Here is a 23292-nt window from a genome sequence, read left to right as displayed (position 1 = left end):
GAAATTCTGTCCATAAAAGTTATGAACAGAATCGGTGACAAAGGGCAGCCTTGGCGGAGTCCAACCCTCACCGGAAACGTGTCCGACTTACTGCCGGCAATGCGAACCAAGCTCTGACACTGATCATACAGGGAGCGGACCGCCACAATCAGACAGTCCGAAACCCCATACTCTCTGAGCACTCCCCACAGGACTTCCCGAGGGACACGGTCGAATGCCTTCTCCAAGTCCACAAAGCACATGTAGACTGGTTGGGCAAACTCCCATGCACCCTCAAGGACCCTGCCGAGAGTATAGAGCTGGTCCACAGTTCCACGACCAGGACGAAAATCACACTGTTCCTCCTGAATCCGAGGTTCGACTATCCGGCGTAGCCTCCTCTCCAGTACACCTGAATAGACCTTACCGGGAAGGCTGAGGAGTGTGATCCCACGATAGTTAGAACACACCCTCCGGTTCCCCTTTTTAAAGAGAGGAACCACCACCCCGGTCTGCCAATCCAGAGGTACTGCCCCCGATGTCCACGCGATGCTGCAGAGTCAAAGTTTGATCATATTACGCCTATACTGGCTCACCTGCACTGGCTTCCTGTGCACTTAAGATGTGACTTTAAGGTTTTACTACTTACGTATAAAATACTACACGGTCTAGCTCCGTCCTATCTTGTCGATTGCATTGTACCATATGTCCCGGCAAGAAATCTGCGTTCAAAGAACTCCGGCTTATTAGTGATTCCCAGAGCCCAAAAAAAGTCTGCGGGCTATAGAGCGTTTTCTATTGGGGCTCCAGTACTATGGAATGCCCTCCCGGTAACAATTAGAGATGCTACCTCAGTAGAAGCATTTAAGTCCCATCTTAAAACTCATTTGTATACTCTAGCCTTTAAATAGCCCCCCTGTTAGACCAGTTGATCTGCCGTTTCTTTTCTTTTCTCCTCTGCTCCCCTTTTCCTTGAGGTGGGGGGGGCACAGGTCCGGTGGCCATGGATGAAGTGCTGGCTGTCCAGAGTCGGGACCCGGGGTGGACCGCTCGCCTGTGCATCGGCTGGGAACATCTCTGCGCTGCTGACCCGTCTCCGCTCGGGATGGTGTCCTGCTGGCCCCACTATGGACTGGACTCTTACTATTATGTTGGACCCACTATGGACTGGACTCTCACAATATTATGTCAGACCCACTCGACATCCATTGCTTTCGGTCTCCCCTAGAGGGGGGGGGGGGTTACCCACATATGCGGTCCTCTCCAAGGTTTCTCATAGTCATTCACATCGACGTCCCACTGGGGTGAGTTTTTCCTTGCCCGTATGTGGGCTTTGTACCGAGGATGTCGTTGTGGCTTGTGCAGCCCTTTGAGACACTTGTGATTTAGGGCTATATAAATAAAGATTGATTGATTGATTGAAAATCAATTTTTTCCCACGCCCCTAATAGCATACATACATCCATTTTCTACCGCTTGTCCCTTTCGGGGTCACGGGGGGGGGTCGCTGGAGCCAATCTCAGTATAGCATATAAATGCTAAATGATTAGGTCAATATTTTTCTTTTTCTTGTTCTTATTATTAAATATGTTTGGGTTTTTATTGTTTACAAACACAGCCAATAATAGTTGTTGCTTTTGTTAATGTGCACTTACAACTAGAAATGTAATAAGATAAGCTTTATAAATTGTGTTTACTCAAGTTACTCGCTATAAAAATATATCAATCAATCAATCAATCAATGTTTATTTATATAGCCCTAAATCACAAGTGTCTCAAAGGGCTGCACAAGCCACAACGACATCCTCGGTATAGCCCACATAAGGGCAAGGAAAAACTCACCCCAGTGGGACGTCGATGTGAATGACTATGAGAAACCTTGGAGAGGACCGCATATGTGGGTAACCCCCCCCCCCCCCCCCCCCCCCCTCTAGGGAGACCGAATGCAATGGATGTCGAGTGGGTCTAACATAATATTGTGAGAGTCCAGTCCATAGTGGATCCAGCATAACAGTAAGAGTCCAGTCCACAGTGGGGTCAGCAGGAAACCATCCCGAGCGGAGACGGGTCAGCAGCGCAGAGATGTTCCCAACCGATATACAGGCGAGCGGTCCAGCCCGGGTCCCGACCCCGGACAGCCAGCACCCCATCCATGGCCACCGGATCTGTGTGTCTCCCCTTCCACAAGGGATAGGGGGGAGCAGAGGAGAAAAGAAAAGAAACGGCAGATCAACTGGTCTAAAAAAAGGGGGGCTATTCAAAGGCTAGAGTATACAAATGAGTTTTGAGATGGGACTTAAATGTTTCTACTGAGGTAGCATCTCTAACTGTTATATAAACTATTATCACAGTATGGGATCGGGACTCGAAATCGGATCTACAATTAGCGCCCCCTAGGCTGCCGCGTAAAGGTTGCAAACGGCCCCTTTAAGTTACGCCAAAGGCGGAATGAGTTGCTTTTAAGGTGAGCGGGGAATAAACTGTGTTTGGTTTGAGCAGACAATAATTTTGGGGTTAATTAGGGGAAGCAGCAGTTGTATTTGTCCACACTTTGACCACTCCTACCTTATGTTGAGTGTAACTAATTGGAACCAGTGAGTGTACTTGGAAAATGAGTCCTTTCTTAAGTCCAGTGCATTTGAATGTGCAGTTTAGCAACACAAGCTCTTTGAAAAAAAAAAAAAAAAAAAAAATGAAACTCATGCAGTGCTGCAGCGCGCTGTTCCCTTCCCATAGGTGCTGTAATACTCCATTGGAGACACTTTAGCAACATCTGCTGTGTTTGTGTTGTTGTTGTTGTTGTTGTTGTTGTTGTTGTTGATTGCCCGGTTCTCTCGCTCGCTGAATTCAAAGCTCTCCTCCTCGTAGTTCTCCTGACTTTCTGCGTCCTGAGGCGGCTCTGAAAGAGAAGGACAAGACAGAAATGAAATGACGGAAACACGTCGGGATTCCACTCAGTCCTCAACGAGATGTATGATGATAACCATAGAACTTGCAGGTAAAAGCCAGTAAATTAGAATATTTTGAAAAACTTGATTTATTTCAGAAATTGCATTCAAAAGGTGTAACTTGTACATTATATTTATTCATTGCACACAGACTGATGCATTCAAATGTTTATTTCATTTAATTTTGATGATTTGAAGTGGCAACAAATGAAAATCCAAAATTCCGTGTGTCACAAAATTAGAATATTACTTAAGGCTAATACAAAAAAGGGATTTTTAGAAATGTTGGCCAACTGAAAAGTATGAAAATGAAAAATATGAGCATGTACAATACTCAATACTTGGTTGGAGCTCCTTTTGCCTCAATTACTGCGTTAATGCGGCGTGGCATGGAGTCGATGAGTTTCTGGCACTGCTCAGGTGTTATGAGAGCCCAGGTTGCTCTGATAGTGGCCTTCAACTCTTCTGCGTTTTTGGGTCTGGCATTCTGCATCTTCCTTTTCACAATACCCCACAGATTTTCTATGGGGCTAAGGTCAGGGGAGTTGGCGGGCCAATTTAGAACAGAAATACCATGGTCCGTAAACCAGGCACGGGTAGATTTTGCGCTGTGTGCAGGCGCCAAGTCCTGTTGGAACTTGAAATCTCCATCTCCATAGAGCAGGTCAGCAGCAGGAAGCATGAAGTGCTCTAAAACTTGCTGGTAGACGGCTGCGTTGACCCTGGATCTCAGGAAACAGAGTGGACCGACACCAGCAGATGACATGGCACCCCAAACCATCACTGATGGTGGAAACTTTACACTAGACTTCAGGCAACGTGGATCCTGTGCCTCTCCTGTCTTCCTCCAGACTCTGGGACCTCGATTTCCAAAGGAAATGCAAAATTTGCATGGTTGGGTGATGGTTTGGGGTGCCATGTCATCTGCTGGTGTCGGTCCACTCTGTTTCCTGAGAACCAGGGTCAACGCAGCCGTCTACCAGCAAGTTTTAGAGCACTTCATGCTTCCTGCTGCTGACCTGCTCTATGGAGATGGAGATTTCAAGTTCCAACAGGACTTGGCGCCTGCACACAGCGCAAAATCTACCCGTGCCTGGTTTACGGACCATGGTATTTCTGTTCTAAATTGGCCTGCCAACTCCCCTGACCTTAGCCCCATAGAAAATCTGTGGGGTATTGTGAAAAGGAAGATGCAGAATGCCAGACCCAAAAACGCAGAAGAGTTGAAGGCCACTATCAGAGCAACCTGGGCTCTCATAACACCTGAGCAGTGCCAGAAACTCATCGACTCCATGCCACGCCGCATTAACGCAGTAATTGAGGCAAAAGGAGCTCCAACCAAGTATTGAGTATTGTACATGCTCATATTTTTCATTTTCATACTTTTCAGTTGGCCAACATTTCTAAAAATCCCTTTTTTGTATTAGCCTTAAGTAATATTCTAATTTTGTGACACACGGAATTTTGGATTTTCATTTGTTGCCACTTCAAATCATCAAAATTAAATGAAATAAACATTTGAATGCATCAGTCTGTGTGCAATGAATAAATATAATGTACAAGTTACACCTTTTGAATGCAATTACTGAAATAAATCAAGTTTTTCAAAATATTCTAATTTACTGGCTTTTACCTGTATGTATAGGCTATATATATTTTTACTATGCCGGATAGTCGAACCTCGGATTCAGGAGGAACAGTGTGGTTTCCGTCCTGGTCGTGGAACTGTGGACCAGCTCTATACTCTCGGCAGGGTCCTTGAGGGTGCATGGGAGTTTGCCCAACCAGTCTACATGTGCTTTGTGGACTTGGAGAAGGCATTCGACCGTGTCCCTCGGGAAGTCCTGTGGGGAGTGCTCAGAGAGTATGGGGTATCGGACTGTCTGATTGTGGCGGTCCGCTCCCTGTATGATCAGTGCCAGAGCTTGGTCCGCATTGCCGGCAGTAAGTCGGACACGTTTCCAGTGAGGGTTGGACTCCGCCAAGGCTGCCCTTTGTCACCGAGTCTGTTCATAACTTTTAACTTTTACAGGGAGTACATTTTATTTCTCTCCCAAATTAGAATGAAAGGATAGAAAGAAATAATGTTTTTCTCTTTTTTATTGAATTTTTTATTGAGACAAAGATTATTTGTGTATTTAATATTTGTTCGCTTACTATGGTATATTATTTATTTGTTCACTGTTCTGTTACAGAGAACAAGGAAATTGGATACAATTGCTATGGTATGAAAAGGAGTAAGATTAAATAAGCTCAGCTTCTTCCTACTCCTTTTCGGCCGTGCTGTAATGAAACAACTGGAAATGTGTGATGCATTACATTGTATTGTTTGCATGTTCCAAATAAACTGAAACTGAACTGAACTGAATACATTTAGAAAAGTTACAGTACTTTATTGAGACATATTATTTCCAGGCTTTCGAGGGCCAAATAAAATGAAGTGGCGGGCCACATCTGGCCCCCAGGCCTTGAGTTTGACACTTGTGATTTAAAGGCCTACTGAAATGCGATTTTCTTATTCAAACGGGGATAGCAGGTCCATTCTATGTGTCATACTTGATCATTTCGCGATATTGCCATATTTTTGCTGAAAGGATTTAGTAGAGAACATCGACGATAAAGTTCGCAACTTTTGGACGCTGATAAAAAAGCCTTGCCTGTACCGGAAGTAGCAGACGAGTAGCGTGACGTCGCAGGTTGTGGAGCTCCTCACATCTGCACATTGTTTACAATCATGGCCACCAGCAGCGAGAGCGATTCGGACCGAGAAAGCGACGATTTCCCCATTAATTTGAGCGAGGATGAAAGATTCGTGGATGAGGAAAGTGAGAGTGAAGGACTAGAGGGCAGTGGGAGCGATTCAGATAGGGAAGATGCTGTGAGACCTGATATTCAGCTGGGAATGACTAAAACAGTAAATAAACACAAGACATATATATACTCTATTAGCCACAACACAACCAGGCTTATATTTAATATGCCACAAATTAATCCCGCATAACAAACACCTCCCCCCTCCCGTCCATATAACCCGCCTATACAACTCAAACACCTGCACAACACACTCAATCCCACAGCCCAAAGTACCGTTCACCTCCCCAAAGTTCATACAGCACATATATTTCCCCAAAGCCCCCAAAGTTACGTACGTGACATGCACATAGCGGCACGCACGTACGGGCAAGCGATCAAATGTTTGGAAGCCGCAGCTGCATGCGTACTCACGGTACCGTGTCTGCGTATCCAACTCAAAGTCCTCCTGGTAGGAGTCTCTGTTGTCCCAGTTCTCCACAGGCCAATGGTAAAGCCTGACTGTCATCTTTCGGGAATGTAAACAATGAAACACCGGCCGTGTTTGTGTTGCTGCAGTCGGCCGCAATACACCGCTTCCCACCTACAGCTTTCTTCTTTGCTGTCTCCATTGTTCATTGAACAAATTGCAAAAGATTCACCAACACAGATGTCCGGAATACTGTGGAATTTTGCGATGAAAACAGACGACTTAATAGCTGGCCACCATGCTGTCCCAAAAAGTCCTCCACAATCCGCGACGTCACGCGCTGACGTCATCATACCGAGACGTTTTCAGCAGGATACTTCGCGCAAAATTTAAAATTGCACTCTAGTAAGCTAACCCGGCCGTATTGGCATGTGTTGCAATGTTAAGATTTCATCATTGATATATAAACTATCAGACTGCTGTTTCAGTAGGCCTTTAATGAGTCTAACTAGTAAAAAATAGATTTGAAAATAACACACATGTGTAGTATCACCTAAAACCAGAGGTGGGACCAAGTCATTGTTTTGCAAGTCACAAGTAAGTCTCAAGTCTTTGCCCTCAAGTCCGAGTCAAGTCCCGAGTCAAGACAGGCAAGCCCCGAGTCAAGTCCAAAGTCAAGACTGGAAAGTCTCAAGTCAAGTCCTAAGTCCTGCATTTTGAGTTTCGAGTCCTTTCAAGTCCTTTTAACCACAGACTAATATATTAACACAGATTGTGTATGCTTTTCAAACGCTGTATTTATTTAATAAAACAAGTGCATTTTAAATTGCAGGAAAGAAAATTGTGCTGACATTGCACTTTATAATAGCACTATTAACCAGTCATTTTAAACATTAACTCATTCCTTTACAGAACAAACACATTGAAAAATAAAGTGCAAATGTACTTATTTGTACAAAAGTGTTAACATTGAAAAAACATGACATATACGTGAACATAACAAAAACGTTGTACTTTTTATATGTCAGGGCCCTATGCTGCATTGCATTTGCAAAAGACCAAATTAGCCAAGAGTCTGTCAGTCATTTGTGCACGATGGGGGCGTAGTATGATGCCACCATGGCTGAAAACTCGCTCCACTGGAGCACTGGAGGCAGGCACTGCCAAGACTCTCATGGCCACTCGGAACAGTGAAGGAAGAGTCTTCATGTTCAATGCCCAGAACAAAAGGGGGGAGAGAGTTGTTTTGGGTTGGTGCACTACTTGTAAGTGTATCTTGTGTTTTTTATGTTGATTTAATTAAAAAAAAAAAAAAAAAAAAATTTTATTTCTTGTGCGGCCCGATACCAATCGATCCACGGACCAGTACCGGGCCGCGGCCCAGTGGTTGGGGACCACTGAGGTAAACAACCAACAGTATGTCAGAAAGCTAGCTAAAACGGTACACATATTCATAATATAGTATACATTTTAACTGACCTTTATTTGACTATTTTTGTCTTTTTTTAGGTGGCTAAAATACGCGGTGCTGCTGACCGCCGTCTAACGTTACGTGTGATATATTGACTAACGTAACCCTGCTTAAAAAAAATCACTGAACAAAAAGTATGAATAAGGTAGTGAACTGCAACAGATTCCCGTGTTTGCAATAACGTTATAACGTTAGCAGTGAGTTTACAGCCTCACTGATTTAACTACACAGCAAATAAAAGTCACGTTACTTAGCCAATAAACGTTATCTTACATTCAAAACTTACCGTTCTTTGTGCAACTTCAAATGCCGGACGAAGTTGGAAGTTGTTGCCTCTCCATCAGTCATTTTGGAACCGCATGTGTTGCATACTGCAAACCGTTTTGTGTTGACCACCTCGTAATTTTTATACCCAAACAAAATTATTTTAGGTATCATTTTTTGTTCACTGGCGTGTGGTTTGGACATGTCTTCTTCGTTGGTTGTCCTGCAATTTGATTGGATGAATGCTGTGTGATGAAAACAAAGTAGATCTAATTTGATTGGCTGTTGTACTGAGAGCACACCAGCTGACACACGCAACGCTGATAGACAAGTACACAATGAAAAATACGGAGCGCTCCCGAAGAACTTTTTCATCTTTGGGTTTTGGGGAAAGTAGCAAGTCATGTCAAGTCATGTCAATTCAAAAGGCTCAAGTCCAAGTGAAGTCACAAGTCATTGATGTTAAAGTCGAAGTCGAGTTGCAAGTCTTTTTACATTTTGTCAAGTCGAGTCTAAAGTCATCAAATTCATGACTCGAGTCTGACTTGAGTCCAAGTCATGTGACTCGAGTCCACACCTCTGCCTAAAACTAATGTTAAACATCAGAATGATAAGTGATTGTTACATGTTATTATATGTGTCCATAGAACACGTTAGAGCAGACAATAAGCAGATATTAACAGTAAATTTGCAAATTGATTAATAATAATTTTGATGTAATATGTAGCTACAGCAGCTGAATTAGGAGCCTTTTTGAACTGGTTTAATCATCATTTATATGCCAAATAATGTATTGCTTCATATAGCTTTACTTGAAAATATATCACAACACAGATTTTAGTCCATGTCGCCCATCCCTTTACTGCGTAAGACAACCGACCCTTTAAGTTGGCATCACACTCCCCTTCCATGAGGTTTTGGCGAGTGTATAGTCCGATGTTGGTTTCCTGTCCCAAAGCCCAGGGATGTACTTACCGTGTGCTTCTGTGTTGGCGTCCGTGACGCCGTGTTTGACCTTCATGTGTCGGCTGAGGTTGCCCTTCAGGTTGAACTTGCTGCTGCAGTAAGGGCATTTGAAAGGCTTGCTGCCGGCGTGGAGGTGCATGTGGCCCAGGAGGTTGTACATTCGGTTGAAAGACTTACCGCACACCTGAGAGACGGGAGGACAAGAAAGTTGAGTTCCATCTCCCGATGTCTCAGCGTGACTCTCACGCACCTTGCATTTGAACGGCTTGACGGGCAAATGGACGATCATGTGCGTCTTCAGGGTCTGCTTCTGGACAAAGGTCTTGAAGCAGACGTGGCACTGGAAGGGCCGCACGCTGGCATGGATCAGCATGTGTCTCTTTAGGTTGGCAGACAGGGTGAACTCTCTGGCACACACATCACACTTGAACTCTTTCATGCCCTGTTGGAGAACACACGGTTTTATACACGGGGGGCCCTTAGGAAAAGGACAAACAAATGGCGTGCGTTCAAGTAAAACATAACAAACATTTTCCTGGGTGACATTCTGACTATTAAATTGCATTTGTGTCAAAATATTTGCCTTTTTTAAAAGTTAGTTTCAAATATGCACACAAGCAATTTACTGCGATAACTCACGATTGATGAAAATGCAAAATTGTGATTAATCTGATGAAAAAGTTAACAGTTTGACAACACTAATACATGCAGTATATATACATACTAGAGATGCGCGGATAGGCAATTATTTCATCCGCAACCGCATCACAAAAGTCGTCAACCATCCGCCACCCACCCGAACTAACATTTAATCAAAACCGCACCCGCCCGCCATCCGCCACCCGCCCGTTGTTATATATCTAATATAGACGATGCAAGGCATTAGTGAGGTTATAAAGCTTTTGCCTGTTAAAGAAAGGAGACTGATCCAATGCAGCAGAGACATTCAATGCGTGCCACGCTGTCACGGCCCACACGCACACCAGTGCGCAATCATCTGGGAGCCGCGCTGAGCGCACCTCCAAGCGCGCTCGCGCCACTCAAACTGCTGCAGGCAGCTGCGTTCTATTGTGTTTTAACATCCTGTGGCACTCTTCTGGGATCACGGCGGACGAAACTGCTCATGCTCAGGGTGTTTGTGGAGGTTCGGGGTTTTGCACAAATGTGATGCACCATGCTAGATGTCCCGGTTTTGTGACTGTCGTAGACATAAACAGCGTCGCAGCTCTTGCAAATCACGTAGCCAGCATTACTATCATCCTGATTTACAACCTCATAAAAACGAGTCCACGCTGAACTTTTCTGGCCTTTTTTCCCCCTGGTCTTTAGTATTCCCTTTTTTAGTTTGTCGCGTACCACGTTTGCTGCCATCTCTTTTTTTTTTCTTCTTCTGTTGTGGCATGCTGCAGGTGCCTGCTCGTTTTTCGTATGTGGGTAACAACATTTAACTATGTATATATATTTCCGAATTGGTTTAACTGCCACCCGCCTGAATCTATTTAAAATCTAATTTTTTTTTTATTTCAACCGCCCGACCCGACCCGCGGATAAAATCTAATTTTTTTTTTATTTCAACCGCCCGACCCGCGGATAATCCGCGGACTCCGCGGCTGTGTCCGCAAACCGCGCATCTCTAATACATACATATAAACTGTGTGTGTGTGTGTGTGTATATATATATACACACACACACACACACACATATATATATATATATATATATATATATATATATATATATATATATATATATATATATATATATATATATATATATATATGCGACACACAGTATATTTATTTATACATATATCTATATATACACAGTATATATATCTATGCATATATCTTTATATGTGTATATATGTATAGATATATATATCCATCCATCCATTTTTTACTGCTTATATGTATAAAAATGTATATATATATATATATATATGTATATATAGATGTTTATATATATATATATATATATATATATATATATATATATATATATATCTATATATCTATATATATATATATATATATATATATATATATATATATATATATATATATAGTACAGGCCAAAAGTTTGGACACACCTTCTCATTCAATGTGTTTTCTTTATTTTCATGACTATTTACATTGTAGATTGTCACTGAAGGCATCAAAACTATGAATGAACACATGTGGAGTTATGTACTTAACAAAAAAAGGTGACATAACTGAATACATGTTTTATATTCTAGTTTTTTCAAAATAGCCACCCTTTGTTCCGATTACTGCTTTGCACACTCTTGGCATTCTCTCCATGAGCTTCAAGCACACCTGTGAAGTGAAAACCATTTCAGGTGACTACCTCTTGAAGTTCATGTATGTATGTATATACAGTACATATATACATATATATATACTGTATACATATATATATATACATGTGTATATATATATGTATATATCCATATATGTATATACAGTATATGTATGTATGTATATATGTATGATATATATATACTGTATGTACAGTATATGTATATATATATATGTAAATATATGTATATATATATATGTATGTATACATATGTATATATATATATATATGAGTATAAATCTCCTGATGATTGAGGGAACCCCTCATGAAACAGGCCAGTAGAGATGAAGTAGTCTTGTGATTTTTTTTCCCCACACATATATGTATATATGTGTGTGTATATATATATATATATATATATATATATATATATATATATATATATATATATATATATATATATATATATATATATATATATATATATACATATACATATACATATATATATATATATATATATATATATGTATATATATATATATATATATATATATATATATATATATATATATATATATATATATATATATATATATATATGTCTTAATAAGGTTATCCAAAAAATAGTGCTCGATACCGTAGTAGAGCGCAATATATGTATGTGTGGGAAAAAAATCACAAGACTATTTCATCTCTACAGGCCTGTTTCATGAGGGGGGGTACCCTCAATCATCAGGAGATTTTAATGGGAGCATTCGCATACCATGGTTTATATAGGGCACAGAGTGGGTGGGTACAGGCTGGCCTAGGGGCGTGGTGATTGGCTCATGTGTTACCTAGGAGGTGTTTCCGTCTATGGCGGCATGCTGTTACAATTTCGCTGCGCTTGTTGAGGGATGACAGGTCTGGACGGTAAATAATAAACAGTTTCTCTTTCAAGCATAGGTTGCATTAAGATGCAACCTAAAATTGTAACAGCATGCCGCCATAGACGGAAACACCTCCTAGGTAACACATGAGCCAATCACCACGCCCCTAGGCCAGCCTGTACCCACCCACTCTGTGCCCTATATAAACCATGGTATGCGAATGCTCCCATTAAAATCTCCTGATGATTGAGGGTACCCCCCCTCATGAAACAGGCCTGTAGAGATGAAATAGTCTTGTGATTTTTTTCCCACACATACATATATATATATATATATATATATATATATATATATATATATATATATATGTGTGTGTGTTAAAGTAGAGGAGCATGTGCACTCAAAATAAATTGGGTGATTAATCTGCATTGATACATGATTGTGATACATTTTTGTGAGTAAAATCACTTGCATTAAATTTGACAGTCCTAATATATACACAATGTACAACAGAGTTAGATAACATTTGGACTGTTTTTCTCTTCTTTTATGCTGTTAGTAGACTCAAACTGATCTCACAGGTGATATTCTCTAAGTTCAAACTGACTGAAGATAAATAGTAGACTCAAAGGGAAGTGACTTTTCAACATCACGTCTTGTGAAGGTCGTGGGTAACAATGCAGCTGCTTTTAGATGGAAAAAAAGATTAGTCGCCATTGTGCAACATAACTCCTAGAACTTTCACGCTACTTTTAAAAAAAATGACATTTTCAGTTTTGTTTCCGCCGTTGTTGATGTTTTGTACAAAAGCTCCGGCATGCAATGTGGCGGACAAATTTGACCCGGTAATCATCTGCCTTCTCAGGTTGTGTTGGAGGTCTAACAGAAGTGGGACATGGCCTTTGCATAAAGGGAATTTGTATTATTTAGAGTTCCCTATAGTCATTGGATGTGTCGTCTCCATGGGAATACCCATTAAACCTGCTCACAGTTACATTTTAGTAAGTCTAAAACAACACTGGCTTACAGTCGCGATCAAAAGTTGACATACACTTGTAAAGAACATAATGTCATGGCTGTCTTGACTTTCCAATCATTTCTACAATTCTTATTTTTTTGTGATAGAGTTATTGGAGCACATACTTGTTGGTCACAAAAAACATTCATGAAGTTTGGTTCTTTTATGAATTTATTATGGGTCTACTGAAAATGTGACCAAATCTGCTGGGTCAAAAGTAAACATACAGCAATGTTAATATTTGCTAACATGTCCCTTGGCAAGTTTCACTACAATAAGGCGCTTTTGGTAGCTATCCACAAGCTTCTGGTTGAAATTTTGACAAGATTGGTGCAGTTCAGCTAAATTTGTTGGTTTTCTGACATGGACTTGTTTCTTCAGCATTGTCTCCACGTTTAAGTCAGGACTTTTGAGAAGGCCATTCTAAAACCTTAATTCTAGCCTGATTTTACCACTTTTGGCGTGTTTGGGGTCATTGTCCTGTTGGAACACCCAACTGCGCCCAAGACCCAACCTCCGGGCGGATGATTTTAGGTTGTCCTGAAGAATTTGGAGGTACCGTATTTTCCGCACTATAAGGCGCACCTAAAAACCACAAATTTTCTCAAAAGCTGACAGTGCGCCTTATAACCCGGTGCGCTTTATATATGGATTAATATTAAGATTCATTTTCATAAAGTTTAGGTCTCGCAACTTCGGTAAACAGCCGCCATCTTTTTTCCCCGTAGAAGAAGCGCGCGGTGCATGCTGGGATATGTGACGTTTCATTTCCATTTGTGTGTTTATGTAAAGACCCCAAAATGGCTCCTATTAAGTGTGTTGTCTGTCTAATTATAAATAATGCAGACGAGGCGTGTTAACTGAGTTCTCAACGTTTACTCACAGCGTGCTCATAACCACATTCTAACTGCCAGCATACAACAACGCTTCTCAGGGCTACCGCGCATGCTCGTAACTATCGTTGCATGCTGGGTAGTGTAGTTGTTATATTTGCTAGCTCATAACAGCACATTGAGAGACACGCTTACGCGCTTAATTCAATACTCGCCGTCATTCCGGGTGGATTGACAAAAGACCTCCAGCCGCTAGATATTGGTGTCAACAGGGCATTCGAAGCTAGACTGCTAACTGCGTGGGAACAATGGATGACAGAAGGCGAACACACCTTCACTAAGACGAGGAGGCAGCGCCAGACGACGCCAACATCTGCCAGTGGATCGTAAATTTGCCCAACTTTTCACTTCGGACACCGAAGACGAAGGATTTACGAATGAAGAATAACTTCAGAAAGTGAGCGCTATGTTTATTTTGTGTGTTGTGACATTAACGTTCGAGCAACATTATGTTGCTATTGCTCTGCACTATTTTGAATTTTACTATGTTTGTGATTGCACATTTGCGTACATTTTGGGAGTGAACAGAGTTGTTAGAACGCTGGTTTTTAATATATTATTAAAGTTTGACTGACCTATCTGACTGTTTTTTTGACATTCCCTTTAGCGCAGCGTAGGCGCGGCTTATAGTCCGGGGCGGCTTATTGGTGGACAAAGTTATGAAATATGCCATTCATTGAAGGTGCGGCTAATAATCCGGTGCGCCTTATAGTGCGGAAAATACGGTAATCCTCCTTTTTCATTGTCCCATTTACTCTCTGTAAAGCACCAGTTCCATTGGCATCAAAACAGGCCCAGAGCATAATACTACCACCACCATGCTTGACGGTAGGTGTGGTCTTCCTGCGATTAAAGGGCTCACCTATTCTCCTCCAAACATATTGCTGGGTATTGTGGCCAAACAGCTCAATTTTTGTTTCATCTGACCACAAAACTTTCCTCCAGAAGGTCTTATCTTTGTCCATGTGATGTCAATAGAACTGGTGCTTTGCAGAGAGTAAATGGGACAATGAGAAAGGAGGATTACCTCCAAATTCTTCAGGACAACCTAAAATCATCAGCCCGGAGGTTGGGTCTTGGGCGCAGTTGGGTGTTCCAATAGGACAATGACCCCAAACACACGTCAAAAGTGGTAAAGGAATGGCTAAATCAGGCTAGAATTAAGGTTTTAGAATGGCCTTCCCAAAGTCCTGCCTTAAAAATGTGGACAATGCTGAAGAAATAAGTTCATGTCAGAAAACCAACAAATGTAGCTGGACTGCACCAATCTTGTCAAGAGGAGTGGTCAAAAATTCAACCAGAAGCTTGTGGATGGCTACCAAAAGCGCCTTATTGCAGTGAAACTTGCCAAGGGACATGTAAGCAAATATTAACATTGCTGTATGTATACTTTTGACCCAGCAGATTTGGTCACATTTTCAGTAGACCCATAATAAATTCATAAAAGAACCAAACTTCATGAATGTTTTTTGTGACCAACAAGTATGTGCTCCAATCACTCTATCACAAAAAAAATAAGAGTTGTAGAAATGATTGGAAACTCAAGACAGCCATGACATTATGTTCTTTACAAGTGTATGTCAACTTTTGATCGCGACTGTATGTTACCATTAGTGGTTTAACAGAACATATACAGGTAAAAGCCAGTAAATTAGAATATTTTGAAAAACTTGATTTATTTCAGTAATTGCATTCAAAAGGTGTAACTTGTACATTATATTTATTCATTGCACACAGACTGATGCATTCAAATGTTTATTTCATTTAATTTTGATGATTTGAAGTGGCAACAAATGAAAATCCAAAATTCCGTGTGTCACAAAATTAGAATATTACTTAAGGCTAATACAAAAAAGGGATTTTTAGAAATGTTGGCCAACTGAAAAGTATGAAAATGAAAAATATGAGCATGTACAATAATCAATACTTGGTTGGAGCTCCTTTTGCCTCAATTACTGCGTTAATGCGGCGTGGCATGGAGTCGATGAGTTTCTGGCACTGCTCAGGTGTTATGAGAGCCCAGGTTGCTCTGATAGTGGCCTTCAACTCTTCTGCGTTTTTGGGTCTGGCATTCTGCATCTTCCTTTTCACAATACCCCACAGATTTTCTATGGGGCTAAGGTCAGGGGAGTTGGCGGGCCAATTTAGAACAGAAATACCATGGTCCGTAAACCAGGCACGGGTAGATTTTGCGCTGTGTGCAGGGGCCTAGTCCTGTTGGAACTTGAAATCTCCATCTCCATAGAGCAGGTCAGCAGCAGGAAGCATGAAGTGCTCTAAAACTTGCTGGTAGACGGCTGCGTTGACCCTGGATCTGAGGAAACAGAGTGGACCGACACCAGCAGATGACATGGCACCCCAAACCATCACCCAACCATGCAAATTTTGCATTTCCTTTGGAAATCGAGGTCCCAGAGTCTGGAGGAAGACAGGAGAGGCACAGGATCCACGTTGCCTGAAGTCTAGTGTAAAGTTTCCACCATCAGTGATGGTTTGGGGTGCCATGTCATCTGCTGGTGTCGGTCCACTCTGTTTCCTGAGATCCAGGGTCAACGCAGCCGTCTACCAGCAAGTTTTAGAGCACTTCATGCTTCCTGCTGCTGACCTGCTCTATGGAGATGGAGATTTCAAGTTCCAACAGGACTTGGCGCCTGCACACAGCGCAAAATCTACCCGTGCCTGGTTTACGGACCATGGTATTTCTGTTCTAAATTGGCCCGCCAACTCCCCTGACCTTAGCCCCATAGAAAATCTGTGGGGTATTGTGAAAAGGAAGATGCAGAATGCCAGACCCAAAAACGCAGAAGAGTTGAAGGCCACTATCAGAGCAACCTGGGCTCTCATAACACCTGAGCAGTGCCAGAAACTCATCGACTCCATGCCACGCCGCATTAACGCAGTAATTGAGGCAAACGGAGCTCCAACCAAGTATTGAGTATTGTACATGCTCATATTTTTCATTTTCATACTTTTCAGTTGGCCAACATTTCTAAAAATCCCTTTTTTGTATTAGCCTTAAGTAATATTCTAATTTTGTGACACACGGAATTTTGGATTTTCATTTGTTGCCACTTCAAATCATCAAAATTAAATGAAATAAACATTTGAATGCATCAGTCTGTGTGCAATGAATAAATATAATGTACAAGTTACACCTTTTGAATGCAATTACTGAAATAAATCAAGTTTTTCAAAATATTCTAATTTACTGGCTTTTACCTGTATATAACGTGTCTACATTTTTCTCAAATAATAATTATATTAAATACAAATTGCTAGTTGTTTCGAGGAATTTGGTTATGTCATAATGTGCTGAAAGCTGTAAGGGGGCGGGATATAACGCTTAAAAAGGGGTTTACAAGGTTTCCCATGCCAAGGACCCCCAAAATGATGGAGAGATGGACCCCCTATTTATATATCCTGTATAAAGTTGTATTTTAAATGAACCTGCTCCTAAAAGTACCTTGTTATTATGCAATACTCAGATTTTCAAATAGTATAGTATAGCCCCGCCAATAGCCAGCTAACAACTGGCACGCTAGTCACTAGCTGACAACTCAAGCGCTAATCGGTAGCTTGCAGTTTGTGCAGCTAATCGCTCGCTGACAACTGGTGCCCTAATTGCTGGCTTTCTTAAATGCTAACATGAATATAGTAATATGATTCTTATATTATAAATCCACGTTGTTATTTCAAAACTGCAAAGTACTCTTTTCATATTAAACTGCTAAACGTACTTTGTTATTGGGCAATATACCAAGATATTCAAAGAACATAGTAAAGTGTCGCTAAAAGCCAACTGGCAACTAGCACGCTAATCAATAGCTGACAACTGGTGTGCTAATCGCCAGCTGACAAGTAACACATTAACTGGCACGCTAACCGCTGGCTGTCAACCGACACGCTAATTGCTGGATGCAGTTAGCACGCTAACCACTAGCTGACTATCGCACTAATCGCTAGCTGACAACCGGTTCACCAATCATCAACTTACAAGTGGTGCGCTAATTGCTAGCTGACAACTGGTTTGCTAATCCCTACCTGACAAGTGGTGCTCTAATCGCTAGCTGACCAGTGGCGCACTAATCGCCAGAGGTGTGGACTCGAGTCACATGACTTGGACTCGAGTCAGACTCGAGTCATGAATTTGATGACTTTAGACTCGACTTGACAAAATGTAAAAAGACTTGCAACTCGACTTAGACTTTAACATCAATGACTTGTGACTTCACTTGGACTTGAGCCTTTTGAATTGACATGACTTGACATGACTTGCTACTTTCCCCAAAACCCAAAGATGAAAAAGTTATTCGGGAGCGCTCCGTATTTTTCATTGTGTACTTGTCTATCAGCGTTGCGTGTGTCAGCTGGTGTGGTCTCAGTACAACAGCCAATCAAATTAGATCTACTTTGTTTTCATCACACAGCATTCATCCAATCAAATTGCAGGACAACCAACGAAGAAGACATGTCCAAACCACACGCCAGTGAACAAAAAATGATACCTAAAATAATTTTGTTTGGGTATAAAAATTACGAGGTGGTCAACACAAAACGGTTTGCAGTATGCAACACATGCGGTTCGAAAATTACTGATGGAGAGGCAACAACTTCCAACTCCGTCCGGCATTTGAAGTTGCACAAAGAACGGTAAGTTTTGAATGTAAGATAACGTTTATTGGCTAAGTAACGTGACTTTTATTTGCTGTGTAGTTAAATCAGTGAGGCTGTAAACTCACTGCTAACGTTATAACGTTGTTGCAAACACGGGAATCTGTTGCAGTTCACTACCTTATTCATACTTTTTGTTCAGTGATTTTTTTTTAAGCAGGGTTACGTTAGTCAATATATCACACGTAACGTTAGACGGCGGTCAGCAGCACCGCGTATTTTAGCCACCTAAAAAAAGACAAAAATAGTCAAATAAAGGTCAGTTAAAATGTATACTATATTATGAATATGTGTACCGTTTTAGCTAGCTTTCTGACATACTGTTGGTTGTTTACCTCAGTGGTCCCCAACCACCGGGCCGCGGCCCGGTACTGGTCCGTGTATCGATTGGAATCGGCCTGCACAAGAAATAATTTTTTTTTTCTTTTCTTTTTTTAATTAAATCAACATAAAAAACACAAGATACACTTACAAGTAGTGCACCAACCCAAAACAACTCTCTCCCCCCTTTTGTTCTGGGCATTGAACATGAAGACTCTTCCTTCACTGTTCCGAGTGGCCATGAGAGTCTTGGCAGTGCCTGCCTCCAGTGCTCCAGTGGAGCGAGTTTTCAGCCATGGTGGCATCATACTACGCCCCCATCGTGCACAAATGACTGACAGACTCTTGGCTAATTTGGTCTTTTGCAAATGCAATGCAGCATAGGGCCCTGACATATAAAAAGTACAACTTTTTTGTTATGTTCACGTATATGTCATGTTTTTTCAATGTTAACACTTTTGTACAAATAAGTACATTTGCACTTTATTTTTCAATGTGTTTGTTCTGTAAAGGAATGAGTTAATGTTTAAAATGACTGGTTAATAGTGCTATTATAAAGTGCAATGTCAGCACAATTTTCTTTCCTGCAATTTAAAATGCACTTGTTTTAATAAATAAATACAGCGTTTGAAAAGCATACACAATCTGTGTTAATATATTAGTCTGTGGTTAAAAGGACTTGAAAGGACTCGAAACTCAAAATGCAGGACTTAGGACTTGACTTGAGACTTTCCAGTCTTGACTTTGGACTTGACTCGGGGCTTGCCTGTCTTGACTCGGGACTTGACTCGGACTTGAGGGCAAAGACTTGAGACTTACTTGTGACTTGCAAAACAATGACTTGGTCCCACCTCTGCTAATCGCTAGCTGTAAGTGCTGCGCTATTTTCTAGCCGACCACTGGCCTGTTAATCGCTAGTTGACAACTGGCCTGTTAATCGCTGGCTTAAAACTGACGTGTAAATTGCTAGCTGACAACAGGTGTGCTAATTGCTAGCTGAAAACTGTTGCAATTGCTAGCTGACAATTGGTGCGCTAATTGTTTGCAGGTAACTAGGACATTAATTGCTAGCCATCATAAATGCTAACATGAAAATAGTTATACAATGTTTTATTTATGTTAGTATTTCAAACCTGCAAGGTACATTAAAGGTGCCATATGCAATAATGTGGCCAGAAATGGTACTGCAATCACGGTCAAAATTCTGTAGTCCCCTCCCTTATCTCCCTGACTGAGGTTGTCAGATACACAGCCAAATCCTGCTGGATCGACTGGGCTACTCCAAGGAACTTCCAACTACTACTGCCTCATACTATGTGTTGAGGTGCCGGGACCATAATAGCTGAATAGACAAGTGTTTTGTCAATAACAAATCTCTAACCAACACATTTTACACAGAAATTAAGCTATTTTCAGGAAGATGTACGTCATGCCTGCGTACAATATCACAACAATCATATGGTTTTTGTCAGTACTATGAGAAAACATAGATTAAAACCAACTACAACCAATGCTAGCAATGGTTATACTGGTGAAAATCAGTGTTGGGTTAGTTACTGAAAAGCAGTAACTAGTTACAGTTACTAGTTACTTCATTTCAAAAGTAACTCAGTTACTAACTCAGTTACTTACACCAAAAAGTAATGCGTTACTGTGAAAAGTAACTATTTAGTTACTTCTTTAGGGTTAGGGTTAGGGTTAGGGTTGATCAACTTGACATGCATTTGCATCACTGAACTCTGCTAAGCCATGTGGTCTACATACAACACACAAAGACAAAGATATGTTACAAAGACCAATTTGTTTCTGGCCAGAACAAATTGACAAAACTATTTTAAATAGCTGCAACATAACGTACATAAGTAACAAACAGCATAATAACAGCATAGATGTAAAGCAAGAAAGGCACACACTACATACACAAAGCCTAACCAGGCATTTTCTTCCTCAAGTAATTCTGCTACAAAATCATGTCTGAAGCCCAGAAGACTCTCCACATTTCCCCAGTTTTAGTTTAGAGATAAGGAAAAATTGGCCTGGCCCACTAGCATCCCTCTTTATGTTTGTGAACTTTATAGTCTATACATTTAGAGTGATGTGATAATCAAACACTCTAGAAGTCTAGAATGAAAGAGTATATAAGAGAATTGACAGCAACGTTCCCTCTCAGGAGCGCGCATGTGCAATTGTGCACTGCTCAAGCGTCCTCTGCGCACGGCAAATCTATGCCACGCACAAAATCAAATAAAAAAAATAAGCGCATAACAATTTTCGACACGACAGAGAAAACCGTTTTCGTCATCATTGTTCAAATATTGTAATGTCTGTCGAGACGCTTTGAGGACATGAATTCCATCCATCACTTTACTGAGCAAAACTCTTTATTGTCGGCCATAAACACATCACCAAAACATTAGTAAAAAAAAATGATATCTAGCAAAAGTGGTCATTTTCTGCAGTACAAACCAGACCAAAAGTAACTTTGTTTTATCAACAGCTGCCGCTCGCTCTTTCTCACGTGCCGCCAACACTTGCACATATGGCACTGAGCCAGTGATGCGTTTACAGCCACGCAAAAAGTCGGACAACTCCAACACCACACATAAAGTGTCATTCCAGGTCGTTACACTATGATTTACCAATCAAATGTGTGCTTATTCTAGTGTCATTTATTAGGAATCTTAATTTATAAATATTAATCATTAAATGCTGTTAGTATATTAAATAAATACTAATAAAAATATATTTTTTACAAACAGGAAGTTGCAGGAATGTACACATGATCCCCTGCTTACATCTCATTGTGCAACATGTGAATGTTTTAATGGGAACTAAATGCAATGTCTGAAAGGGGTACCAATTATTTCCAAAGCAGGACCTCCACCCAGACAAACAATACAAGTACACAGTTCATGAAAAACAATATTTGTTGTTATTGTCATTGTAAGTGGGCCTAAACACTTATATTGGAAATGGAAATGACTGCTATCATTTGATTATAATAATAAGAGAATGTTGTCTGTCTATCTGTGTTGGCCCTGTGATGAGGTGGGGACTTGTCCAGGGTGTACGCTGCCTTCCGCCCGAATGCAGCTGAGATAGGCTCCAGCGACCCCGAAAGGGACAAGCGGTAGAAAATGGATGGATGGATGGAGATTGAACTTGTTATTTAGTCAGATTTGGGACAGGTGTGCTGCTGGTGTAGCCACAGTGTGCACTTCTAAAGTTGCTCACATGGACTCCACTCAATGCTGAGGGAGTTTTTGCGTTTGCTCACACACATGAACAATTAGAGGGAACATTGATTGACAGAGTGTGTGTACCTTCAGCGGTGAATGATGAGAAGTGGCAGAGTTAATCCTTAAGTGGTGGAAATGAAGTGGCATCAGAATCTCTATCTCTCTTTACTAGCTTCGTCGAAGCATGTTGCTTATGTAGCTTGTTTCAACAGATTCGAATTGCTGTTTTGGGCAGTAGATGGGATCTTTGATCCAAAACACAATTTACATTTAACTAAAATGTTCTTTTCTTTGTGCTCGACAAAAGAAAAGTAGTGAAAATATCTCCATGTTAGCAAACTCGACTTCTGGCTCCGCCATGATCAGAGCGCATGTCTCTCTCTCTTCTCCGGCTTGTGACACAAGAAGAATCAGAACGATGACACAGCAGCGCTCCGATAAAACACACTTTATACTACATAAAAAGTAACGTAAAATAACGCAGTAACGCATCATGTAGTAACGGTAACTGAGTTACTGAAAATAAAAAATAACGCGTTAGATTACTAGTTACCGCCGAAACTAACGGCGTTACAGTAACGCGTTACTTTGTAACGCGTTAGTCCCAACACTGGTGGAAATAAGTAGAGCATGCTTAGCAGCCTACCAAGGTATGCCTGTAGGCTACTGTTTCAAACATTTCAGATTGCCATATAACTTGGTACATGTAGTCCACAATATGCAAACACTATTGAGGAATTATTTTATCATATAGTTGTCTCCATACGTTTCACATTGCCATGATGACATAATGTTGGAACACATTTCCTCAGCGTATCTGCATATTGAGAAGGAAATAGGCACTGGCACTACCCGTATCCACGTAGGTTTTATTTGTCCAAAATATATTTTGCCCTCTCAGTTGGATGACACATCAACATACAGGCTAACAGGCATACATTTCCCCCGTTAGCCTGTATGTCGATGTGTCATTGACCGGGCTAGGATGCTATGCATTGGTTGCATGAACATACTAACTTTGTTAGACAAGATCATAGACTGTATTGGACAATATAGAAATTAACAAGTTTGACGTCAGATGGAAAAAGCTTTCAAAGGCATCCCCGATACAAATCCTGGTTTTGTTCCTGG

At 41.0% G+C, this 23292-nt stretch overlaps 1 protein-coding gene across 2 annotated transcripts in view; it reads right to left on the bottom strand.

Annotated features, from left to right (window-relative positions):
• Positions 1 to 2143: 2143 nt before the first annotated feature.
• Positions 2144 to 23292, bottom strand: part of znf710a (zinc finger protein 710a) — a 45153-nt gene continuing 24004 nt past the window's right edge. Inside the window, exons 3-5 of one of the 2 annotated variants that reach the window (XM_061924412.2) lie at positions 9099 to 9290; positions 8858 to 9032; positions 2144 to 2878 (exon numbers count right to left, since the gene is read on the bottom strand). In XM_061924412.2, coding sequence (XP_061780396.2) covers positions 2679 to 2878; positions 8858 to 9032; positions 9099 to 9290 — 567 coding nt within the window. In that variant the 3' untranslated portion in view covers positions 2144 to 2678. Of the gene's footprint in view, positions 2879 to 8857; positions 9291 to 23292 lie in introns of both variants that reach the window. The other variant, XM_072911830.1, reaches the window with a different exon arrangement.

The sequence above is a fragment of the Nerophis lumbriciformis genome, linkage group LG29 (genome assembly GCF_033978685.3).
Source record: "Nerophis lumbriciformis linkage group LG29, RoL_Nlum_v2.1, whole genome shotgun sequence".
Classification (NCBI taxonomy): domain Eukaryota; kingdom Metazoa; phylum Chordata; class Actinopteri; order Syngnathiformes; family Syngnathidae; genus Nerophis; species Nerophis lumbriciformis.
Note: the sequence above shows the minus strand (reverse complement) of the source record. Positions and strands in the feature narration are given on the sequence as shown.